Source organism: Cebus imitator, unplaced genomic scaffold (assembly GCF_001604975.1).
Source record: "Cebus imitator isolate Cc_AM_T3 unplaced genomic scaffold, Cebus_imitator-1.0 Scaffold414, whole genome shotgun sequence".
NCBI classification, from domain to species: domain Eukaryota; kingdom Metazoa; phylum Chordata; class Mammalia; order Primates; family Cebidae; genus Cebus; species Cebus imitator.
Genome location: NW_016107729.1, coordinates 1,376,548 through 1,402,284, shown reverse-complemented (window position 1 = coordinate 1,402,284; position 25,737 = coordinate 1,376,548). Strand labels below are relative to the sequence as shown.

General features: G+C 34.4%; 1 protein-coding gene across 7 annotated transcripts in view; it reads right to left on the bottom strand.

Moving 5' to 3' along the window:
- The window catches only part of CNOT2 (CCR4-NOT transcription complex subunit 2), a 106,729-nt gene that overhangs the window by 27,286 nt on the left and 53,706 nt on the right, over positions 1 to 25,737 (bottom strand). For 6 of the 7 annotated variants that reach the window (XM_037731619.1, XM_037731620.1, XM_017509290.2 and 3 more), the window contains 2 exons: positions 17,119 to 17,241; positions 8,565 to 8,631 (listed from right to left, as the gene is read on the bottom strand). In XM_037731619.1, the coding sequence (XP_037587547.1) occupies positions 8,565 to 8,631; positions 17,119 to 17,241 (190 nt within the window). Of the gene's footprint in view, positions 1 to 8,564; positions 8,632 to 17,118; positions 17,242 to 25,737 lie in introns of those variants that run through there. The other variant, XM_037731622.1, reaches the window with a different exon arrangement.

Sequence of the window (25,737 nt, the reverse complement as noted above, 5' to 3'; positions counted from 1 at the left end):
CACCTTGCCCAGCTAATTTTTTGTAGTTTTAGTAGAGACGGGGTTGCACCATGTTGACCAGGATGGTCTCGATCTCTTGACCTCGTGATCCACCCGCCTCGGCCTCCCAAAGTGCTGGGATTATAGGCGTGAGCCACCGCGCCCGGCCTCAACAAACATTTAATGAATGCCTACTACACAACAAGCACTGTGCTAGCTGCTGGGGATACAGCAGTGAACACAATAGAAAAGGCCCCTACCCTGAGGGAGCTTACATCCATCCTACTCCCTAAACATGCTGTCCTGAAGTCAGCTAGAGCTGCAATTTTCCTCAGGAATGTGTTTCCCACAGTTATTGAACACCAAGATATGTCATACAATTTTAGAGCTGGAAGGGATCTTAAAGATCACCTAGTTCAACGTTCCCATTTTACAGACAGGTAAGGAACCTTAGCCTGATGAGTTAACTGAGTTCTCCATGGCAACACAAAGAACTAGGACTAGAATTTAGATCTCTTAGCTCCTAATGTACTTTAATAGCAGCACTACTGGAGCCCAACACAATTCTGTCAACTCTCCATTGGCACCCTTGTGAGTCCACACTAATTGCAACACCTCTAACATATTTTCCCCCTGCTTTCTTTTTCCCTTTTGAATATGTTTCCCTTGATCTTTTTGCTAATGTTCACGTCTAGCTCTCTTCCCTCCCATTTTCTTTCTCTCTTATCTTCATACCTATCAATTTTCTTTCTTCTTTTCCTTTTCCTTTACTTTTTCACCCTCTCTACACATTCACCACCATAAACATATACTTTCTAAAAATCAAGTGCCCTTCTGGACCCCTTTTAATAATCACTAAGCCCTACAAAAGGCTCACTGAAATCTGACTCCTTCAAGTCTCCACATACATGTGTTATTCTATGCTGTATCATACAAATTTATAATTTCAGAAATATTTTAGAGATTGGAAGTTATCTGAACACTGGCAAAAAAAAAAAAAAACTGGAGAAGAAAACAAGAATGGTAAGGCTATTTGGTCAATTACGGATTGGCATCCTTGAACTGATTTATAGTGCTAAAACTGGACAGACACTGTATGGAATAAAGTAACTTACTTTCAATGTTTAAGTTTAGCTTTCTAAAATTAATCTTCACAAAAACAGCTAATAAATTCAAAAAGTCTAAGTATCATTTTGTTGAAGTAGTATAAAAAGATCCAAAAAGAGTACATCAAATTGGATCATGAACCCCTGAATACTTAATTACTGAGTACTTTAAATTTATTTGAAAAATTAAAACATAAAGAATTAATGGCACTGGATAGGTAAATATAAAGATTTGTTTTTAGGAAACTAAATATACTAAGTCATTAACTTTGAGATGCTTGAGTCAAACTATCACAACTAAATAGGGTCGGGGAAAAAAATCCAATGTCTCGTATAATTAGAAACAATCACAAAAAGCATCTCTAAAATACTATGCCAAGAATAAAACATACAGCTGAAAAAAAGGAAAAAAAAAGAAAAATGGAAAGAACTCAAAGAGTTTTTCTTGTCATAAAAAAACGAAAACAGGTAAAAATGTAAATATGTATAAATGAGTTTGTGTATGAGCAGGTGACTGGGAGGACAGTAAAATTAAAATTTCTTGGGCATTTATCAACAAAGTAGATAGTACTTCATCTCACTTCCTTCTTATAGTCATCTTATAAAGAAAGTTATCCCCTTTTTACAAAGAATAAAAAACTTTAAAGTTTAAAAGGTTATAATTCTGAGTCAAATTTTTCTTTCAATCTAACAATTGATAGTAACGAATAGTACAATATTAGGAAGACTATATCAACACATTCTAAATAGTTTCCTACCTCTTATCTGGCAGGGTGCTAAACAGTCAAATAAAACAAATCTTTATTGATAATTTTTTCAGAAACACAGAATATGATCTAAGAAATTATTCCATTATTTCCACTGCACAAACTGATTAAGAGCATCTCCCTTCAACACTTATGGCAAAATATGTCATCCCTGATTGAATCTTTTGCTAGAGATAAACAATACTAATGTTATATGAAAAAATAAAATCACAGCAACCAAATCCCTGAATACTCATACTTAAATGAAGTCCCCTAAAATCTTTATGGGGGCAGGAGAGACTAGTCCTTAATTGATGCCTTAAAGTGTCCCCTTTTCCATCTGCAAAGCAGCCAGCTTCCTCTAGAAACTCATTGGCACGCCCACACTAAAAAGGACAGCAGTTCTAAATGGTGCTTTATCTCAATGGCTTCTTACCTTCAACCTGTCTTGCATTTACCTGGCTAATCATCTCTATAAATTTATTTCCTTATGCAATTTCCTTCATTAAATTCAAAGGATTTTAGAATAGAAAAGACTCCAGAGATTACCCAAGTAGGTTACAAATAAAGAACTCACACTAAGGCATTAAGTGACTTGCTCAAGATCACAAGTAATGAGGCATAAAGATAATGATGCAATTTATTGACTCCTGTTTCAATGCCTTTTTGCGACCAATATAATTTTCCACTTTTTAATGGTAGTTAATAATGTAAGCATCATTCAGGGAACTTTAATTTCTGGGTCTCCTTTCAATTGTGATTGTTATTTTGGGCTATCATGGCAGTGGCATTTTTAAATTCCACAGGTGTATCTATGGGTGCAGTCAGGGTTGAGAACCACTGTTCTATAGTATTAAAATTCTGTTAAGATGCAAAGATGTTTTCTAACCTTAACTGAAATTTTACTGTTTACATACTACATATCTGATTTATAATCTTCTTTCTTCTTTCCCTATTCCTTTCCTCAAATCTGTCCTTTACTACTCCTATCTATCTCCTTATTAAGAATACTTTCACTCTTCTTGTTCTGGAAATACAAAAGACTACTAAAAAATAAGTAAATAAGTGCTATGACCAAGGTGTTTACATGCAGGAGATATAAAGTGTTTGAGTGCTTGTCAGAGGGACCACACTAACTCAGACTTACGAATAGAGTGGGTCTGGGACCAGAAAAAGTTTCCTGGAGGAGACAGAAGACAGTATATGAATTAAACCTGATGTATGAGACTTAGCCAGGTATTTGGTGGTGGCAGTTGTGGGGAGTCAAGTGGTATAAATATTACAATAGTTCAGTCTGAGAGAATCACAAGATGTATGAAAATGAGGACAAGTTATATACCTGGAGGAAGAACAGGCTTTGCCTTCTTGGTGCTAAGAAAGTATGAGACAAGAAACATGGATGGAGTTAAGTGGCTTCAACACCTATGAGAAGTTGCTGCTGTGCTTGAATAAGCTGAGACTGGCTGGATCTTTAGAGGCGTGCCACAGAATCTTTACGTGTGGAACAGCTATGTGGATCTCCCAAGTACAGTCTACTTGTCCTCAATCTAAATTTCTGTTCTAAATTAGTGGCACTCATTCACAAAGGTTTGCAGGTCTGAAACCTTAGAAATCATTCTTGGTCTCTTTTTTTCACTCCTACATCATCAAGTCCCATTAGCTTTATCTACAAAATATCCCAAATCTGACCACTTCTCAACACCTCCAGTAGTCCAAGTCATCCTATTATTTTTTGCCTCGATTTCTGCAGTAGTAATAACATTCTCTCTCTCTCTCTCCATAAAAACAGGAAATGTGTTATTTGCCATATTCTTACTTGTATCTTGGAATAATACCTCATTCATTGTAGGCATCCAATAAATACATAATTATTAGAATGAATAAATTCTATCACAATGTCTTAGTTCAACAGACTCTTGGCATCTGTGGATTTAACAATGGTAGTTTCTACTATGTACAATGGCTTTCTAGGGTCATGGCATTCAGGTTTAAAAGAAACGGATGTTTTCAGCTCATGTTTACATGGTTTCTCTTACAAAGTAATATAATCCTGGCTCTACTACTTACTATTCTGTGTAACTTTTAGCAAATTCCTTAACCTCTACAGAGCTGTTGAGAAGGTTTAACGAGTTAATTCACATAAATACTTAAAATAGCATCCGACATACAGTAAATAATTCTCAATAAATATTAGCTCTGTGTGTGTGTGTGTGTGTGTGTGTGTGTGTGTGTGTGTGTGACATAACTATGCAAAGAAAGCCAACAGGTGATACCAAAAGTGAAGATAAAATGAAATAGTCTAATGAAGTGATAGTTTTCACCAGAAAACAGATGTTTTATGAAGGAAAATATTCTATAGCTCTGTTCTTGAACTTGGAAGGTAGCAATGATTTGAGATAAATCTCTCAGAAATGTGAAGATTGTACTTATTGCTGAAATTAATGTAACAGCCTAACAGGTTTCCCGCCCTGATAAAGTATGCCATTCCTAAATCTATCCCATGCTGTGGATGTTATTCTCATTGCTAAAACAACTTTACTCACAGTCTGTTCAATGCTAATCTCAAATATAATCTCATCAGAAAAGTCTTTTCTTGATCATTTTTCAAGATAGGTGATTACTCCTGCCTTTGAAACATCCAAATAGTCTACAGGCGTACCATCCTGAATGTGCCCTATTTCAAATGAAATACCCAAATAACCCTGAACTTCTTACTCTACTATGTAGTAAAATCACTTGTGTACTTATCCTATTAGACTGCACCTTGTTCATCATGCATTCAACATTTACTGAGTGCTTGTCATGTGCAGAGTACTGAGGATACAAAGGCAATGAAGACATGCAATAAATAATGCAGCAACATCACAGCAGTAGGTACACTATGCAGAGATGGCATAAATGAGGATGATCTCTTCTACCACACCACACATCTGCAGTATCTAGCATGGCACAACATGTACAGTAGGGACCCAATAAGTATCTGTTAACTTTAATTCCTACTTTTTGAAGCTTTTCCATACCACTATAGCTTACTTTTTTGTTGTTGTTGTTGTTCTCTCTAAGGAGAATGGCATAGACAGATTTTGCTCCCTAAAAGTCTGTCTACACCATTCACCACATGGTATCTTTTAATCTATGTTAGCATCATAGGCTGTTATTTAATATTTTACATATAAACATGACCTATCTTCCACAACTATAAAACACATGTTCAAGAGTGCAAGAAAGCCCAAAGCACTCTGTACTTATTACCAAGCATTTAGTATCTTTTCAATGGTCCCATAATTTCCTACAGTAACCAAAATGTCATACGCCTATTTACATAGCGGATAGCATCACTTCTGAACCACTCCACCTGTGCTCCCATTCTCTATGAAGCAAGCAGACTTCACAGGAGGCCAAAGAAATGTCTGTTGGAAGCATGAGACTATGTCATTGCTCTCAAGCTAGGAGTCCAGCGCGTAAAAAGACAGATTTAGTTCCTCTTCCAACTAGATGCCCGGGTTCTCTGGGAATTCAGATACAAATTTGTGTAATGAATTCACCCATATATTTAGCTAAGCCATGTGCCTGTAAGATAATATGCACACAGAAAGCACTATGTGGAAATGACAGTTTCCTTTTTCTCCAATTTTGCAAGGCCCTAGATCCTGCTGGTAAGTAAGAAAAGGTAACTGCAACTATCAACGACTTAATTCCAATGCATTGACTATCCAGGAGAAATTAATTCCTTGTTTCCTATTCATTCTAATCTAGGAGACAGCTTCTGGGAGTTCGTGGGTCTTTAAGCCTATAAGGTATACAGTAAGTCCTCACTTAATGCCACTGATCATTCTTAGAAACTGTGATTTTAGGCAAAACAACATACAGCAAGTCCTTGAATAGCGTTGTTTCATTCAACATCATTCCATTGTAATGTTGATGAGAACAAAAAAAAATTGGTTTTGTCATATGTAGTTTTGCTCCAAGTCGCAGTTTGAAAAACTTATCAGTTAAGTAAGGACTTAACGTGCCTAAAAGCTTACGCATACACTCAAATAAAACAAATAGGAAAGAGTATACAATTTGAATACAAGAGTATGTTCACTGGTTCCTATAGTTATCATTCCATGCACAGTATTCACATGAACTCTTGGATGAAAATTCCTTACGTATTTGCATACAATCACACTATACTAGAACCAAAGACCATGTAAGTCTCTGCTCCAGCATTTTCTGGCAACCTCATGGCACTGCATAATCACTTCCACCCAAATCTAGCCAAATCTAAGTTTAAGCAGTTATGTATCTATTCCAAGAGGAATTCCCTTTCTTGTTTAATCTTGGTGAGTCTTACTTCTAGAGAAGGTACTTTTCCTTCTGTATCTCTTCCACCCTTAACCCTTCTAACCACCAAGAACACACAACAGACAGTAGATCTCACACTATAAGGGCACAAATTACAATTAAACTTTGCCAACTGAACAGAGTTAACAGTAGGACTCAATGCACTTGGGAAACAAAAGAAATTGTAGTTACACCAATCTCAATGTGCAATTACCAATAAGTTGCTGTAAGAATAATATGTCTAATCTACACCCACCTACTGATACCTTTTCTCTCCATCCTTCATCCAAGTCAGTCCCTTAAGTTTTACCATTCTGACTTAAATTAATAAAACCTTAACCCTCAAGCCCTACATGGTAGCTTGTGTTCTGCTGTCTTAAAAGGTGTTTGTTCAGACTATCTACCAGCCAAATGACCTATTTGGCCTCTCGGGTCTTTCATAACAGACGGAAATTGGCAACCCAGACTCTTTCTTTTTTCCACTAGCTATAGCTTCTAGATCTATATCTTGGAAAGAAATAATTACACCCCGAACAGAAACATTTCAGTTTCAGTTGATCTAAGGTTCAATTTTTCTGTACTCTAACACATAAAATGTCATTTTAAAAGAGTAAGCCATACATTCAAAATGTTGCTTCAGCAATGTTATAGGAATAAAGCTATTTAATACACTGAACTCCAATAGGAAATGGCTTCTTTTGAAACGAGTACCTTAAAAATTTTTTTTCTAATGAAAATAAATTTGCTCATGTATTAATCTTTGTATGTCCTTAAAAACAAAGGCATAAATGTCTAGCATACCAATGATATAACTATTTCAAACCTTACCCATTCCATATCTAGCCCAGTTACAATTTCATATTTGTAGGTTAAAAAAATTAGATCAGAATTTTTAAAAGTCCAGATAGCTGATTGTAACTATAATAATTGCCATTATCCTTTATAAAATAACCTTAGTTTCTCAAATGCAATTTTTCTCCAATCCATATCTACTTTCTGTTGTGATAAACGGTGATCTTCCAAAAGATAAAGTAAGCTCTTTGCAGCTGCTCTAAAAAAATAAAAGGTAGCTTTAAAATAGCGAGATACCTCTATAGCAAGGGTTACCAGAAGGGCGAAAGCCATACTAAAACACAGGGTAACCAGAACAAACTATTAGCTAATAATAGTCCTTCAACAACTAGGATAAATATTTGTAGATAAACAACATTTTTAAATGCAGTAAGCTTTAAAAATATGTTTCTTGGTTTAGAGAAACTGTTAATATAGAGTTAATAACTTTTATCTACTAATTCTATATTAACAAAATTGTGTTCCACAGCAAAAGAGAAAAGCCACAAAGGAGAGACAGAAAAAAGTAAATGGAAACCATGGTTGTATACAAAATAAGTTTCATCCTCCCACTTCAAATCAATTTGAAGGGTAAAGTGGTATGACAAACTATTCTGATACCTATCAAAACTTTGCTTTTCATTATACTGGGAGAGTTCCAAATCAAATTATTGATTTTTATTTGAAACTGGTTAAGATAGTCATCAGATGTCTTCTTCAGCTATTCAATTATCCTATAATGTCTGATGGAAATTTACACTTTTAATTCCCTTCTATTAACAGAGATGACATTAATGGAAATGGGAGATCAACAGATCTGACATTAACAGAGACGATAAAATCATTCTAATATGCAACAATTTGGAAAATTAATTTGAGAAAATATGAAGATATTTTATAGTTTAGTTTTATAAAAATTTTATGTGATAATAATAGCTGACATTTATTGAGCACTTACTATGCACTAGGCTCTGTGCTAAGCGCTTTAAAAGTATTACAACACCTTAAAAAAAACAGAAGCTTACATAATGGAAAAAGCATTGAACTGTGAGTCAAAAATCTAGTTTCTATATCCAGACTGAGCTAAAGCAAAAGAAGATATATTTAAGAAATATTTGTGAAACAAAGAATATTTTACAAACCGCTAAGTAATGAGCTTACTTAGTAAACAGGCGCGCGCGCACACACACACACACACACACACACACACACACACAGTAGCTAACCAAATAAACTAAAAAAAGCTTTTAACTTCCTTTAATTAAAAACACAGAGAATATCTATTTTTAGTTTGTTTAGCAAATTCCTCTTCAAAAATACCGCAAAAAAAATAGATATAAAAGATGTTGAAATAAATTTCAATCTACGCTGTATCGAAGTAATAGCAACCTTAGGATCAATAAGGTCTGAAATTATGAGGTTTTGCCGTGTAAGTAAAATAAAATCTGAAAATTAAACATCTTTCCTTTTAAATCATACAATAAACCCACAAAGGAAGCACTGGTTGTTCTTTATTTGGTAATTACTTATTTTTCTATTTAAATAAAGTATCCCAGAATAAATACAAAATTCTTACTTTGTTGCCCGTATAAACTTGCCCCAAACTGAGACAGCTGACCTGATGTAGATGGTGATGCCAGCATCTAGAAACAAATTAATTATATTAGAGCATAAAGAAAACAGGTATTGCATTTATAGGCTACAAATCTGTAAATCATACCATCAAAGTGAAAATCTTAACTCGTTTTTCTCATTCTTCAGAAAAACATAAATAAACATTTTATAATAGATTCCATGTTTCTTAAGAGAATATCACAATTGGATAAAACCAAACTGTGTGAATGAAATTAATTTTTAATACTGTAAGTTTTATAAAAGTCACTCTAACTTGAACTATAGCAGCACTACTATTTCACTTAACAAATTAAGAAACTAAAATTATATAAACATGGTATATAATTTATATATTTGTTAGTGATAGGAACTTCATGGCACTTGTACAATGCCTTTGATTTTACTTTATCAATGTTTGTTTCCTTGTAGATGTAAATCTGAAGATATATCATAGAACATACATTCATTTTATATATCCTCATAGAAATGAATGTGGCAGTGCTATATACTCAAAGTAAATACTTCAGCTGAGTAAGGGAAAATATGTGTGTGCGTATTTGTGTATTTCCTGTCTTATATTAGAAACCATCAAAACATCTTATATAAGACATGAGCCATGTCATAAAGGCGCTTACAATCTAGTGGGGAAAGAGAACAAATTATACAATTAATTGTATCTTAAAGTGCAGTGTGGTAAATGCTCTAAAGGAAACATGAAACATCACTGGAGGAAATTAAGCTACATAAAGGTATCAGGAATACTTTTATAAAGAGTGGTAACATTTAGGTACATACAATGAGGGGGTCTTCCTTTAAGAATATGCAGTAAGTATAATAAAATTTAATCATGTAATAAAAAAATCACTTGTATCCCCAAAACTACTGAAATTTTTAACAAATTTAACAAAAATAAAAATGAACAAAAAAAATCTGGTATCTAGTTGTTAAGAAAAATAAAGGTTTGCAATATGATTAGAAAACATAAACAGTGGTGGCAGGATAACTATGAAAGGAGATAACGTTCAACTCGATTAGGAGATGAAGTTCATCCCTGTTTGGGCATAGAAGAATGGGAAATAAATGTCACAGAAGAATGGCTACCACTATAGCAATACAAAGAAAAATAACATTAAGCAAGAATGTGACAATCAAAATGGGCTTTGGGAAGATAATTCTAAGAGCAGAAATGGGATATGCTGAGATACTAAACAACAGCAGCAGAAGTGAGACTACAAATGGAGGCATTCTGGTGGTAGAAGTAAGTTATTTTATGTCCTGTTGACTAGTTGGGGTATAATGGGAAAAGGAGGTGAATGGAGACTCACAAAAGAGAGAACTATCAGAGGCTGCTTTGTGGGTTCCAGGGATGCAAAATCATGCTGACGCTGACCACAGTTAGAAAAATCAAGAAGTGAAACATGTATTTTTTGTTTGTTTTCTCACCCTGTCTTGTGGTGCTGAGAGGTGAAACACTTAAATGATAGAGGTTTTACAATATATGTTTCATACTATTTTCATATCTAAATTCAAAGTTGTTTTAATTATATAATTATATTAAAGTTCACAAGATTTTTTATACAACTGTATTTTTAAACCAATGATAAACAGTAGATACTCCTGAGGGAGGGCTGAGTTATACTCCACTCTAAAAAAAAAAAAAAAAAAGCAGTAATAAAACAGTAGTGATTTTTCTAAAAAAGCATCAAACCTTATAAATATTCCCTCTCAAATCCAGAGGATGTGCAACCTAGACAATTAAACATTCTTATTTTTTAATTGTATTTTAGGTTCTAGGGTACATGTGCAGATCACGCAGGACTGTTGCACAGGTACATACATGGCAAGGTGGTTTGCTGCCTCCATCCCTCCATCACCTATAACTGGCATTTCTCCCCATGTTATCCCTCCCCACCCCTGCTGTCACTCCCCAGTCTCCCCACAACAGACCCCAGTGTGTGATGCTCCCCTCCCTGTGTCCATGTGTTCTCATTGTTCATAAACATTCTTTATCTATACAATTAAATATAACCCAACAGATCAAAAGATTCCTGATAAGCTCTTTCCTTAGGTAATACAGATTACTCTTACTGCATTAACTGGAAATATTTTGTAAGTCTATTAAAAGTTCATTTCCAAATTTCAAGAACAAGAATATATAATAAAGCTTTAGTTGATGACAGAAGGTAAAAAGTTTATGGCATATGTATACCCATGTAACTAACTTGCACATTCTGCACATGTATCCCGGAACTCAAATTTAAAAAAAAAAATTAAAATTAAAAAAAATTAAGAATTAAAAAAAAAAAAGAAAGTATTATCCTTTTTCTTTTTTGAGACGGAGTCTCACTCTTTCGCCAGGATGGAATGAAGTGGCGCGATTTTTGGCTCACTGCAACCTCCACCTCGCTGGTTCAAGCAATTCTCCTGCCTCAGCCTCCCAAGTAGCTAGGACTACAGGGGCATACCACTGCGCCCAGCTAATTTTTGTATTTGTAGTAGAGATGGGGTTTCACAATGTTGGCCAGGATGGTCTCGATCTCTTGACCTCATGATCCACCTGCCTCAGCCTACCAAAGTGCTGGAATTACAAACAAGAGCCACTGCGCCCGGCCGTTTTGTCCATTTTAGTAAGTTTGCTTTTATGATTATGTAGTGGCCTTCTTTATTCCAAATAATGCTTGATTTAAAATCTGGTTTTCCTAATATTAATACAAATCAACCATCAAAAATAAAAAAGGAGGTAAAGGGTTTATATAAAATTCTAAAGAATCATGATTTTCTGTCATTATAAACTATAAATGAAAAAGTATAGTTGTTTCTAAAGGCTGCAAATATAAGATGCTGGCCAACATAAATTCATGACTTAGAACAATCCATAATGTGAACACTGTCAAACAAAACACTTAAAACTTTTCTTTCTCAGATATTTACGTTTATTGAAATAACTCCAGACAACACACATTTTAGTCTACTTTCTAACACTAATTATACATTCATGAGTTACAGGTATGCCTGGGTATCTGCCCTCTCAGGATGGCAGGAGGAAGTAAGTAAAGAGGGGAGGCAGAGCATGAAGGTAGAAGTGGTAGGTCCCTAGGTCAATTACTTGAGACTGAGAGTAGTAGGTTGATTCACTTTCCATAGTGTGTAATATTAAATATGATTTTCTCTATGTGCCACTACATGAAGTTGTTTAGTGAACACAGCTTTACAGGAATATAAAAGTAGTTTAATGTTAAATTTAAAAGTTTATAACCTTCAACACATTCACGTAAAACAAGCATCAGCTGTCAGACATATGTTAAAATACTGCACCCAAATGTGTCAAAAATGAAAATATCTTATTTATTATAAAGTATATCCCTAATAATTTGTACTTTTAAATTCTGAAGGTAATACTTCATGAAATAAACCAGTGCTAAAAATGGATTTAACACACAGTGAAGAAATGTAAATGTCACAGAAATGCTTTTTGAGTATAGAAAATGCACAAGAAATATACTCTGACAACAGTAACTACTGTTAACAGAAAACAAAATTCACATATTTTTAAATTCTGAAAATTAATAATATAAAGGTAAATTTCTTAGAAAAATATAAAACTTTAGATAAAGAAACATATTACAGTAGGGGATGCGGCCTACGTAGAAAGAGCCTAGCTTTGGAGTCAGAAATAATCTGGGTCTGAATCCTAGTTCTGTCACTTACCCGAACAGCCAATACTTGGTTTCTTTTCTATAAAATGAAAATAACTACCTTCCTCATAGAGTTGAAGTGAAGGTTAAACGAAATAAGATACGGCATATAGTATGTGCTCAATAAATGGTAGCAGCAGCTGCTAATAATCTAATCTTCCCCTCACAGTTGCAGAACTCTCATTAACAGGAGTAAGAGGGGGCATTCAGACTCTGGGAAATTTATTAAATAATATCTTTAATTTAAACATTTTTTTGCCCAAGGGACTAAAGAAAGAAGTTTATCTTCACAAATTCCAGGTAAAATAAGATGTAGAACTTGTGTTCTTAAGAGTAGCAAAAGGTAGAAAAAAGATTAATAGGATGCTGAAAACAAGTTACAGTCCAAAATAATCAGGTCTTGCACATCTCTCAGAAATCTACAATACACACTGCAGTCAAACAACAAAAATAAAAATCAGGAAGCAAGAAGCAGAAACAGTAATGTGGTTCTGGTTATTTCCCTAACCTACCACAAAGCTCCTTTATCATTTAACGTACAAAATGTCAAAGAAATCCACAAATTACTTCAAGGAAATATGACAAAAAATTTTGTTAAATAAAACTTCCCTGACCACAACAGCAATTAAAAAAATGATATTTAAGTTTTAAAATATTATTTTAAAAAGACATAGTATAATATACTCTGAGTTATAACATAATTCCTAGCACTATGTTATTATTCCAGGACAAAACTACAAATGAATTATGGCTTTTAACTGTATCATATCTACAAAGAGAAAAAGAGACAAGTAAAAGGAAGAAAGCATATGCACTGCACACACATAGAGTTCCAGATCTAGACAGAAGCTAAGGAACCTTTAAAATTGGATAACGGATGACTTAAAAAATGAAACTAATGAAATCTAACAAACAGGAACAAAAAAAGACTATGAAAAGGTAATACATTAAAAAAAGAACAAAAGGGGAAAGGGGAAAGGGGCAAAGGAGGCAGGCAGAAAAATAAAACGGTCATAAGTCACAGTACCTGGTAGCTTACAAATCCGATAACTGACAATATGTGTTTACTAGGTATTTCAAATAATTTTCATTAAAATATTCTTACACTTACATAAGGAACATTTGAAAAATACTATTACACTCAATGTAGTTAATTCCTTAGTATTAAACACTTGAGACTCAAATTTTTTATTTAAAAAAGTATGTCATTGTATTATACTGTCTGAATGTCAGGTTACAGCTGAAGCTCAAATTTGCGGAAAGACATCACTGACTCAAGGAATGTTTACATTTTAAAGGTTTTTAATATTCATTGCTAACCTGTTTTCTACAGTCTGTCTTAATTACACTTCTAAAGCAGTCACTTCAGTGCCCTCCTCACAAATACCGACTATTCCGTTGCTAACCTGTTTTCTACAGTCTGTCTTAATTATATTTCTACAGCAGTCACTTCAGTGCCCTCCTCACAAATACCGGCTATTCTCCCACTTAAAAAAAAAAAAAAAATCCTTCATGAGCCATGTACTATTGTTCCTATTTTACAGATGAGAAAACTGAGACACACAGAGACTGATATCCTAAGACACACAGCTACAAATCAGGTAGCTGAGATAAAAACTCAGTGGTAGGATTTCCAGGGCCTACATTCTCAATCACCAAAAACTAATAAGAGTTTTTACATGGCAGTTTATTATAAAAATAAATACACAAAGTATTTCATACGTCAGTAAAAACCAATCTGAAAAATGCAATGAAAATGGCAACTGCAAAACCCTACCTATTAAAAGGCATAGAGAACAAGATTAAAGAGAGAAATATCCTTCTGAAAAACCATCTATATTGATATTAATGTGCAACAATCAAAACCCATTATTTTTTTAAAAGGATGTGGAAGAGTCTCACCCAAGATATTAAAATGGTCTACAAAGCTATTGCAATTCAATTACATTGTGGTTCTGACACAGAATCAGTACAGTAAGCAGAACAAGAGTTCAGAAATAGGCCCCAGAATGTATGAGACACCAGTACGTATAATAAAGGAATATTTTAATTAGCCATAAATGAATGATCTAACCCGGGGGGGGCATATTATTGCCTGCAGAACGAATCCAACACACTGCCTGTTTTTCTAAGGTACATAAACTAAGAACAGATTTTACATTACAGATGGTTAAAGACCTATTACACATAATAGGTTTTGGTTTTATGTATATCCTTGATTTTGCTTCTTGGTTGACAAAGCGTTAAATAGTTACTATCTGGTTCTTTAAGGGACAGTTTTCTGACCCATTATTTAAAGTATAAATGGTGTTGGGGCAATTGGATAACTTTATAGAAAAAAAAAGTATTTGGAACCCTACCATTCACAGGTCAAACCAAAACACATTTCCCATGGACATAAATTACAGGTGAAGAACAAAACATAAAAACACTATAAGAAAGTAATTGACAAATGTCTTCCTAAGTATGACCTCAAAAACAGAAGCCATTTAAAAGACTGATGGATCACATTTAATAAAAATGATAAATATATGTATACTACAAATACCATGAATTAAATTAAAGGTGAAAAACTCAGAAAATATTTGTAACGAATGACAAGAGGTTATTATCCTCAATATACGGAGAATGCAAACAAGACTTAAGATATCAAAAGGCACACAAAAGAATAAATACAAATGACAACTATGTGGAAAAGACACATCACACTGCGTATGTGTGTGTGAAATTAACAATGTTATACTATATGTACATGAAAACAATAAGCGTGTCTACTAGCAAAGACTTAAAGACAATTACTGGTATTCTTATTGGCATGGAGAGTGGTCATTAGGGTAAAAACCGGTAAAAACTTTTTGATGGAAAATATGCCTGTATGACACAGAAGATTTAAATGCCCATGTGTTTTTCAATTGAAATAAAGCATAAAATTAGAATTTTAGCAGTAAACTATTTCCAACTGATAGCACTAAAGGTAATTTTTCTTCTTCTCAAGTGTATTTTCAAAAATGTGTATAATTTCCCTGTGCTATTTTGTAATTTTAAAAAAGAGCAACAGCAGCCAATTTATGAGGTAGCTAATATGTTATTACTCCCCTTTTTTACAGAAAAGGAAGCTGAAACTTGGAAAAGTTCTTGCTCACAGGCAAAGTCAGGATCCAAACAGACATTTGTATTGCTTTGAAGTCCAAGTTCTTAATTCCTATGCCATATGATGTTCCTAATAATGCTTTTTTAAAAAATGTTTTGTGGCACAAACTATTCTGTTACTTCTGTGGCAACTAACTAGATTAGAATGGTGGCAAACACATGTGAGTATATAAGTATATATACTAATTCTGATTTTAAAATTTAGACATATAGACATTTCTGCTTTTCAGAAGACATATATCTCTTTGTCATTCGTTCTCTTTATATACTTTATTATAGATTTCAATCTGAGAACTTCCTATCTTCCTAATTAGAATAAATGCATCTCATCAGTAATAAGTATTTTATTAACATTTTCCAAGCAAACTTAACTTTCATTATATAATTATACCAACATACAAAAGTTGTAGTTTTTTGTTTTGGCAGTGATACCACCAAAAATACACCCCAAATTCTTTATTTACAAGGTCAACACTTAAAATAGAAACCTATGTAAAGAATAATTCAGTTACAAGTTACACTACATAGCACATAGCTAAAAGGGCAGAAAGATAACAGAATATTACATGACATTATTCCATAAGCTATCAATTTACACACTAATTCAACAAAGCCACAAAAGACATTAGTTGAAAAAAGCCCAACAATGTCATTGATTGTTTCCAAAATGACACAAAAACATCAAAATAAAAATAAAAAAGAAAAATATCAAAACAGAAAAACAAAAGTCCTAAATAAAACCTAGTAGGTTAAGCCAATTCGGGAAATTTTGCAAAGACAAAGGAAGTGATTTACTAATGATAAAAGAAAAATGAGGGCATTTATTACATATCTTAGAACTTTATAAATGCTTCAAACATCAATAAAAATCTCATTAGGTTAATAGCTAGAGTAGATTGTTTTATACATAAGGAGATTAGGCATAGAAAGTTTATAAAGATGTGAAAGGTAAAAGTTGGGCAGATGTACAAAGTATAAGAAGGCACCTGATATGACTATAGTGTATAGTGTATAATTTAAAGTAGCTTAACAGAATTTAAATAATCATATTCATTTGAAAATACTTCATAAATTTGCTAATTGTGACTTGGCTGCATTCTAAATCCTTTTATCCCAAATGAAATTATTGAACTATCAGCCTTCCAAAGTATTAAATTCATATCTCTATATCATCCATCACATTTTGAATACAGTTCTTCCAAATTTTTCCTATTGTTGGATCCCTATGGCTAAACAGAGGAGAAATACACCTGAGGTCTAGAATTACAGCTAGATGACACAGTAAGCATAAAGTTTTATTGCAGCTTGCCATTAGATCTTCAAGTCTGCATGAATCTGCTTTCTATTCTATACCTGCATTTGTTTTAATATCAAACAAGTTATTTCCCATATTGAACAAACAAAATATCAATGATCTAGAAGATATACCATGTTTACTCCATGTCTTTGAGTACTTCTACCAAAGTATTACTGTATCCCAATTTGAGAATCACAGGATATTTATTTTCCCCATTAGAATATAAGTTCATTGTCTTTATATCCCAAGGGACTAGCACCGTGCCTAAAATATAGTCACCCAACCAGACTATTCTGCACTTGATATGCTGTTTTTCAGGAACCCAGACACAGACTTACACTGCTGAAAAAATACAACGTAACTGATTAACTTACATCTTTTTCTGACCGATGTGGAAACATAGAAGACTGGCTGTAGTACATGTTTTCGTCATGGTAGTCACTGTCGACCCCCTCTACAAACTTCTTTCTTGAAGCACCAAACATGCTGTTTGTCACCTAAACAAAAATATTACTTTTATCAAGAGTACTATTTTGGAAAATGTTCAGTTTTATCTTACTCCTATGTGGAAAACAGAACATGAAAGGAACACTGCTAAGATACAGAAATTGATCAACTAACGGCTAATGGGGCATGTGATAAAGTTATAAATCTGATTATAACAATAAAGTGTTAGATGTTTATTTCCAGGCCCTAAAAGTAGGAGAATCACATAAAGCCTATCTTAATAATTCCACTTCCTTTTAAAAAACTAAGTATCACTTACTCTTCAAAAATGGCAACCCCAAATATAATGTTCCCATACACAGAATTTTTTAAAAATTAAGTTTAAACTACTGAAAATATTCACATGTATCTTCCATATTTGTGTATTTGTCATCACCCTATTTTCTCAGTTATCTGTTTTCCCAAGCATTCTTCTTTCCTTACAATCTAAGTTTATTGAAATATACCATTTTTTGAATAAGTGTACAGTGGCATACTAAAATTTTATCTCAAGCAAGTACCCACTCATATAACAGGAGTACAATTTTTCATTGATCATACTGGTGTAAAGTTATATTTCAATGATACATCCTGCTTATTCGTTTGCTTTTCCAGTCTTTATAACATCCAATACTAGCAATTTTAAGTCCACACCAACATAAATTGTTGTCCCTGGTTATCTGGTGATGAAATGGTTCCAGGACCTCTTCCCTCATTCGTGGATAAGGAAAAATCCACGGATGCTCAATTTTCTCACATAAAATGATATACTATTTGCACATAACTTACACACATTCTTTCATATACTTTATCTCTAGATTACTTATGACATCTAATACAATGTAAATGCTATATAAATAGTCATTGTATTGTTCAGGAAATAATTACAATAATTACAAGAAAAAACAGTCTGTACATGTTTAGTACAGACACAACCATCCATTATTTTTTCCCAAATATTTTCAGTCTGTGACTGGCTGACCCACAGATGTAGAACCCGTGGGTATGAATGGCCAACTGTAACTATTGAAATCTGTTCTAATTTTTATTTGTAATTATTTTAAAAATGTGACCTCTATAAAATTACCAAAACTATTAACTAACTAAAGTTATTTAAGGTCAATGTGCCTTTCTGCTAACAGTACTTTGAAAATCAAAGTAAAGCAAATGTCAGTGAGAGGAGAGATTGTAAAGACATGAATACAAGGTGACTATGTCTTTTCACAAGCACATTTTTGGAGAAAACTCATCTCAAATTTGGTATCTGTCTTGTACATTCATTATGACTAAGAATATTTTCTCCCATTGTAAATAAGTGAACAATTTCCATGTCTCATTTCAAAAAATTATGTAGTCACTATTATATATCAGTAGACACGGTTAACTATGCTGCAGATTTTAAAGGCCAAGCTTTATGTGTAGCTCTGTTGAAAGCACCCATGCTGTTTAAGTTTTGTTATACATTTTAAGTTCCCTGTTAAATACGTAAGAAACTTAACTATTTGGCTTTCCTAATGAGGTCTAAAAACCTATTCAGTCGGGTATAAATAAAGTCTAAAGAAAGCCTAACTATTACTTTGCTATATGGTTTTGGGTGAGTAATCGCTTGAGGTGTGAAATATACAAAGATATTTTTTAAGGGACTAAGAATTTATTAGAACATAGGTACGTAATCTTTTTTGGGAAGCAGACTCCTGGCTAATCTCCGAATGTTATTCTGTAACTCTGAAGGCTATTTCAGGATCCCACATGCCTATCCACCAGCTCCCTAAGTAGTCCCTGCTAGGGAGAAAATAATGTTTTTTAGTGAGTAATTTCAAAAAGGAAACAGTGGCAAAAAAAAATCAGTTTATAGCTTGCAAATTAAAATTCAACACACATAAGATTTTAGAAGGTTTTTTTGTGAAAGTTAAAGACACATTTAACTATCTTTACAGAACGTTCACTACTAAGCTCTAAGTCTAAGAATAAACATGGAAAATGCATAAAAGTACATAATTCAATAAAGTTTCAGGTGAATACCAAGGCATCTCTCATCAAATTTTATACACATAAATAAGCTCAAATGGATACAAAGTAAACTCTTCTTTTGACAATGTTTGTATAACACTTATCATCAAGACCAATTATTGACTCCTAGAATTTTCATTGTATAGAATTAAAACTTTTATGCTTACTACCTTGTAAAAAGGTTTGGTTTGAAGGCAAAATTAAACATATAAAATGTTCCAGGCAAAAGAAAATGAAGAAATCTTCCCTTTCCGTCAATACCAGATTGTCTCGAGTCTTTCTCTCTCTCTCTCTCTCTCTCTCTCTCTCTCTCTCTGTGTGTGTGTGTTTGTGTGTGTGAAAGAAAACATGCCACACTTCATTAGTTTTGTGTGCTTCAACACAGAATTACATATCAGTGACAATACTAATTATTCTTACATGACTTCAGCAAATAAATAAAAACAAAACAAAAACAGAGTGGGGAGGGGAGGGAAGGAGGGAGGGAGAGAGAAATGAGAGTGTTTTACTCTCCCCCACGAATGGAAGCTCCCATCCAGAGATGGGTGCTGGGATGAGACAAAGAATTCTAATCCACGACAAAATCACAAGATAAAAAGACAACACAAGCTTTTCATAAAGCTAGATTTACTTAATTTTAAAGTGCCTATCCTTTATTCTACATAGAATGATGGAACAGGGTAGAAGTATTTTAAAATAATCAGGGAGGGTAAAACTGGGACGAAAACAAGCAGAGAAGTAACTAACCAGGCAAATGCCTGAAGGAAAAGCATTCAGTTCAGAAGGTCAGTAAGCCCCTCGCTGGTGTGGCTCAAGCAGCACCAACTTAGTGATGAAGGTAGGAACTGATATCAGAGAGACTGTTGGGGCTAGACTACATAGCACCTTGCAAGCCTGAGAGAATCTGGATTTTATTGTTAGATGGGAAACCAAGAGAGGATTTAGGGGAAGCTTAAGGGTAACTTAATTTGGCATATTTAAAAAAAAATGTCCTAGCTACTCCATGAGGAATGGGCTAAAGAGGGTATAAAAATGGAAGCAGGAAAATGCATTAGGAGGCCAGGGATAGATAATGATGGCCTAATTGTCAGGTGGTGAGAAGTAGTTGGATAAAAGATATACTCTGAGGAAGAACTAATATGAATGGATGGACGGATGGATGACATGAAAAGGTTAAACTATATACACTCTTTCTCCTGGAAGAGAAGTTAGGGTATATAAAAATCAATTTCTATAAATTTCAAAGAGGATATGTCAATATTACATTGAAATTACTAGTTATAACGTATGCTAAAAAGTCAATCTGCTAAACAAAAATTTTTAAAAACGACAGTCATGTGCCGCATAATGACATTTCAGTCAATGATGGACCATATATACAACTGTGGTCCCATAAGATTATAAACAAGCTGAAAAATTCCTACTGCCTAGTGATGTCTTGATAGACCTAAGCAAATATATGTGTGTATCTTAGTTTTTAACAAAACAAAAACATTTAAAAAGTAAAAAAAATAAAAATTTTCAAACAAACTGAGTATGAATATAAAGGAAGAAAATATTTTGTACAGCTGTACATGTTTAAGTCAAATGTTAAGAGTCTAAAAGATTTCAAAAAATTAAAAATGTTATAAAGTAAAAATGTTACAGTAAGCTAAGATTTATTCAAGAATGAAAATTTTTAAATAAATTTAGTGTAGCCTAAGTATACAGTGCTTCTGATGACCACAGCAGTATACTGTAATGTCCTAGGCCTTCACATTCACATACCACTTACTCACTGAATTACCCAGAAAAACTTCCAGTTCTGTAAGCGCCACTTACGATAAATGCCCTATATAGGTGTAAGCTTTTTTAAAAAAGCATTTTATATCTTATTTTTACTGTACCCTTTCTGTATTTAGGTATGTTTAGATACACAAACACCAATGTGTTACAACTGCCTACAGAATTCATAAAGTAATATGCTGTACAGGTTTGCTGCCTAGGAGCAAGAGGCTGTATCATCCAGGTTTGTGTAAGTAAGGTCCGTGTGGTTCATAAAACAAAATTACCTGATGCATTTCACAGAATGTACTCCCATTTTTAAGTGACATACGGCTACAGTTTAAAATTGAATCAGACTTCATCTTACATTAGATATACGTCATTAGAGTCTTTGGTGTTTACAATTTGTCAGGTTTATTTAAGCAAACAAGTCAAGGGCTTGTATCTACTTTGTTAAGTGACCATCTTTTTGCTTGACGCTCACATCAGACTTTATAAGAACAAGAAGCATCACAAATTGAAATTTTACCAAGAAAGAATATGTGTATGTAGCAAAAGCAATGTTTCTTAAACTTTTTTTGAACAGACATAAAACAATTAATCAAGACATTTAATCTTTCCTTTGATTTCATAAGAACTAAGCAGCATATTCTAAAAAGTACACAGAAGTCAAGCATGGTGGCTCACACCTGTAATCTCAGTACTTTGGGAGGCTGAGGCAGGCAGATCACTTGAGGTCAGGAGTTCAAGACCAGCCTGGCCAACATGGTGAAGCCCTGTCTCTACTAAAAATNAAAAAAAAAAAAAAAAAATTAGCCAAGCGTTGTGGTGTACACCTATAATCCCAGCTACTTAGGAGGCTGAGGTGAGAGAATTGCTTGAACCCAAGGAGGCGGAGGTTGCAGTGAGCCAAGATCATCCTGCGACTGTACTCTATGCTGGCCAACACCGTGAGACTCTGTCTTTAAAATAAAATAAAAACAGAGATAAGTAAGCTAATCCTTTTCACCAAACTGAATCCCCAAAAGAACCGGCCTCGGAATATAACAGAGAAAGAATTAAACTGGAAGACGTAATGGAGGCATTTAGGTTGGCTGAATTTTCTCAGTATATTCCTCCTTCATTATTTAGTTTGGACTAGCTATGAATTCCTATGGAATGACATTCTCAACATTCAAATACAGTATTTCAAAGCCAAATGTAGTAAATGAGAATAATCACAGAAATTTACAAAAAAACCTCAAACTTCAGATAATCAAACCAACAACTTCAGAGAAGACGGGTAAAGTGGTCCCTGACTCAGGCAAGATGAATGGCAATTAGGGAACCGACGAAATAAGAGACAAAGCCTGGAGTTACATAGAGATACAGCTCAAGATCCCTGAGATAATCACCTCAACATGACTTTGCAGCACTAATTATCTTAGAACCCAACATAAATCTTATGTTTCTGCTTAATTTTGGCTATTCACAGTTGTTACTGTTCGTAGTAATCTCTGAAAAATGTCACTTTAACTCTGAAAAATGTTGTCTGTAACCTTTGTGATCTTCAGCAATTAAAATTTAAGCTGATCAAACCAACTCTATACACTTATTGAAATTATTTATATCATTAATATCTTTTCATCTCTAATGTCATTTCCTATTATGGTTTGGCTCTGTGTCTGCACCCAAATTTCACCTTGAATTAAAATAATCACCATGTGTCGTGGGGGGAACCTGTGGGGAGGTGAGTGAATCATGGGGGCAGGTTTTTCCTGTGCTATTCTCGTGACAGTGAATAAGTCTCATGAGATCTGATGGTTTTATACAGAGGAGTTGCCCTGCACATGTTCACTCTTGCCTGCTGCCATATAAGATGTGACTATACTACAAGGCTACAGTAATCAAAACAGCATGGCACTGGTACCAAAACAGAGATATAGACCAATGGAACAGAACAGAGGCCTTGGAGGCCACACCACACATCTACAACCATCTGATCTTTGACAAACCTCACAAAAACAAGCAATGGGGAAAGGTTGTCTGTTTAATAAATGGTGTTGGGAAAACTGGCTAGCCATGTGCAGAAAGCAGAAACTAGACCTCTTCCTAACACCTTACACTAAAATTAACTCCAGATGGATTAAAGACTTAAACATAAGACCTAACACCATAAAAACCCTAGAAGAAAACCTAGGCAAAACCATCCAGGACATAGGCATAGGCAAGGACTTCATGACTAAAACACCATAAGCATTGGAAACAAAAGCCAAAATAAACAAATGGGACCTAATTGAACTCCAAAGCTTCTGCACAGCAAAGGAAACAATCATTAGAGTCAATCGGCAACCAACAGAATGGGAAAAATTTTTTTGCAATCTACCTATCTGACAAAGGGCTCATATCCAGAATCTACAAAGAACTAAAACAGATTTACAAGAAAAAAACAAGCCCATTCAAAAGTGGGCAAAGGATATGAACAGACACTTTACAAAAGAAGACATACATGAGGCCAAGAAACATATGAAAAAATGTTCATCATCACTGGTCATTAAAGAAATGCAAATCAAAACTACATTGAGATACCATCTCATGCCAGTTAGAATGGTGATCATTAAAAAATCTGGAGACAACAGATGCTGGAGAGGATGTGGAGAAATAGGAACACTTTTACACTGTTGGTGGGAGTGTAAATTAGTTCAACCATTGTGGGAGACAGTGTGGCAATTCCTCAAGGACTTAGAAACAGAAATTCCATTTCACCCAGCAACCTCATTACTGGGTATAGATCCAAAGGATTATAAATCGTTCTTTTATAAGGACACATGCACATGACTGTTCATTGCAGCACTGTTTACAATAGCAAAGACTTGGAACCAATCTAAATGCCCATCGATGATAGACTGGACAGGGAAAATGTGGCACATATACACCATGGAATACTATGCAGCCATAAAAAACGGTAAGTTCATGTCCTTTGCAGGGACATGGATGAACCTGGAAACCATCATTCTCAGCAAACTGACACAAGAACAGAAAATCAGACACAGCATGTTCTCATTAATAGGCGGGTGTTGAACAATGAGAACACATGGACACAGGGAGGGGAGCATCACACACTGGGGTCTGTTGGGGGGAACTAGAGGAGGGACAGTGTGGGGTGGGGAGTTAGGGAGGGATAACATGGGGAGAAATGTCAGATATAGGTGATGGGGAGGAAGGCAGCAAATCACATTGCCATGTATGTACCTATGCAACAATCCTGCATGTTCTTCACATGTACCCCCAAACCTAAAATGCAATAAAAAATATATAATAAATAAATAAATAAATGAAAAAGATGTGACTTTGCTCCTCATTCGCCTTCTGCCACAATTGTGAGCCCTCCCTAGCCATGTGGAACTGTGAGTCAACTAAACCTCTTTCCTTTATAAATTACCCAGTCTTGGGTATGTCTTTATTAGCAGCATGAGAACAGACTAATCCACTAAAACAAGCCACTCCAATAACCTCCAAACAGGTCTTTACTAATCAATTCTTCCCCTCAATTCTATTCTCCCACATCAAAATTATTTTTTAAAGTAAAAATTTCTTATCTTCATGGACTTGCTGATAAAAATTCCTCAACAGCACTCCCAAATCAATAAGGCTTATAAGACCTTTTGTAACCTCTGACATCTCTCCGTTAAGTCCCGACACCACCAAGCTCTTGCCACACCTTCAGTTACTCAGAATACAAGCTGCTTTCCATGTCAGGGCTGTTGCATATGCTGATACGCTACTTAAAATGCCCTTTCGCCCATTCTTTGAAACTTTCACACTAAGTTAGGACTCTTGTTTATACAGTCACTGAAAACACTTGATCATAACTACAACTATAAAATAACACATTACTGGCCACTTACTATGTGCCAGGCAATATTCTAAATGCTTTAAAATTTATTTATATAATTATCAAGATAATGCTATAAAGTAAGAACAATTAACTATCCCTATTTTGTAGCTAAAGACCAGAGAAGTTAGGTTAACTTGCCCAAGGTTATGTAACTGATAAATGCAGAGATAGGTTTTGAACCCAGACAATTTGCTAGAGTTCCCCCTTTTAACCATGATAATACAGTGACTCTCAAACATACAACTAATAATGTGTATTTTATTCTTGAACTTGTAAAGGAAAAAGCAGTAAGGGGCAAATAAAAACCAGTTGGAGGAGGAAGGTCCTTATGCTGTGAACAATGGTAAGTAGGGTATACCACAATTTGAATATTTATGTGTGTCAAAAAGATCACTTTAGCACAAGAACAAGAATGGACTATAGACATGTGAAATAAAAGCCAGTCTCTGTGAGACTAATCACATGTATTTTACAGAAAGTTGCATTAAGTTGAGAATGAAATTATGCTTAAAATAAATACTATTATACCAACTAAAAATTATCTGCCAGCAGCTCATGCCTGTAATCCCAGCACTTTGAGAGGCTAAGGTGAGTGGATCACCTGAGGACAGGAATTTGAGACCAGCCTGGCCAACATAGTGAAACCCCATCTCTACTAAATCACAAATTTAGAAGCCTCACATCTACTAAATACAAAAATTAGCTGAGTGTGGTGGTGCACACCTGTGGTCTCACCTTCTTGGAGGCTGAGACAGGAGAGTCGCTTGAACCTGAGAGGCGGAGGTTGCAGTGAGCCAAGATCATGCCACTTCACTCCAGCCTGTGCAACAGAGGCTGGAATGAAGGTGTCTCAAAA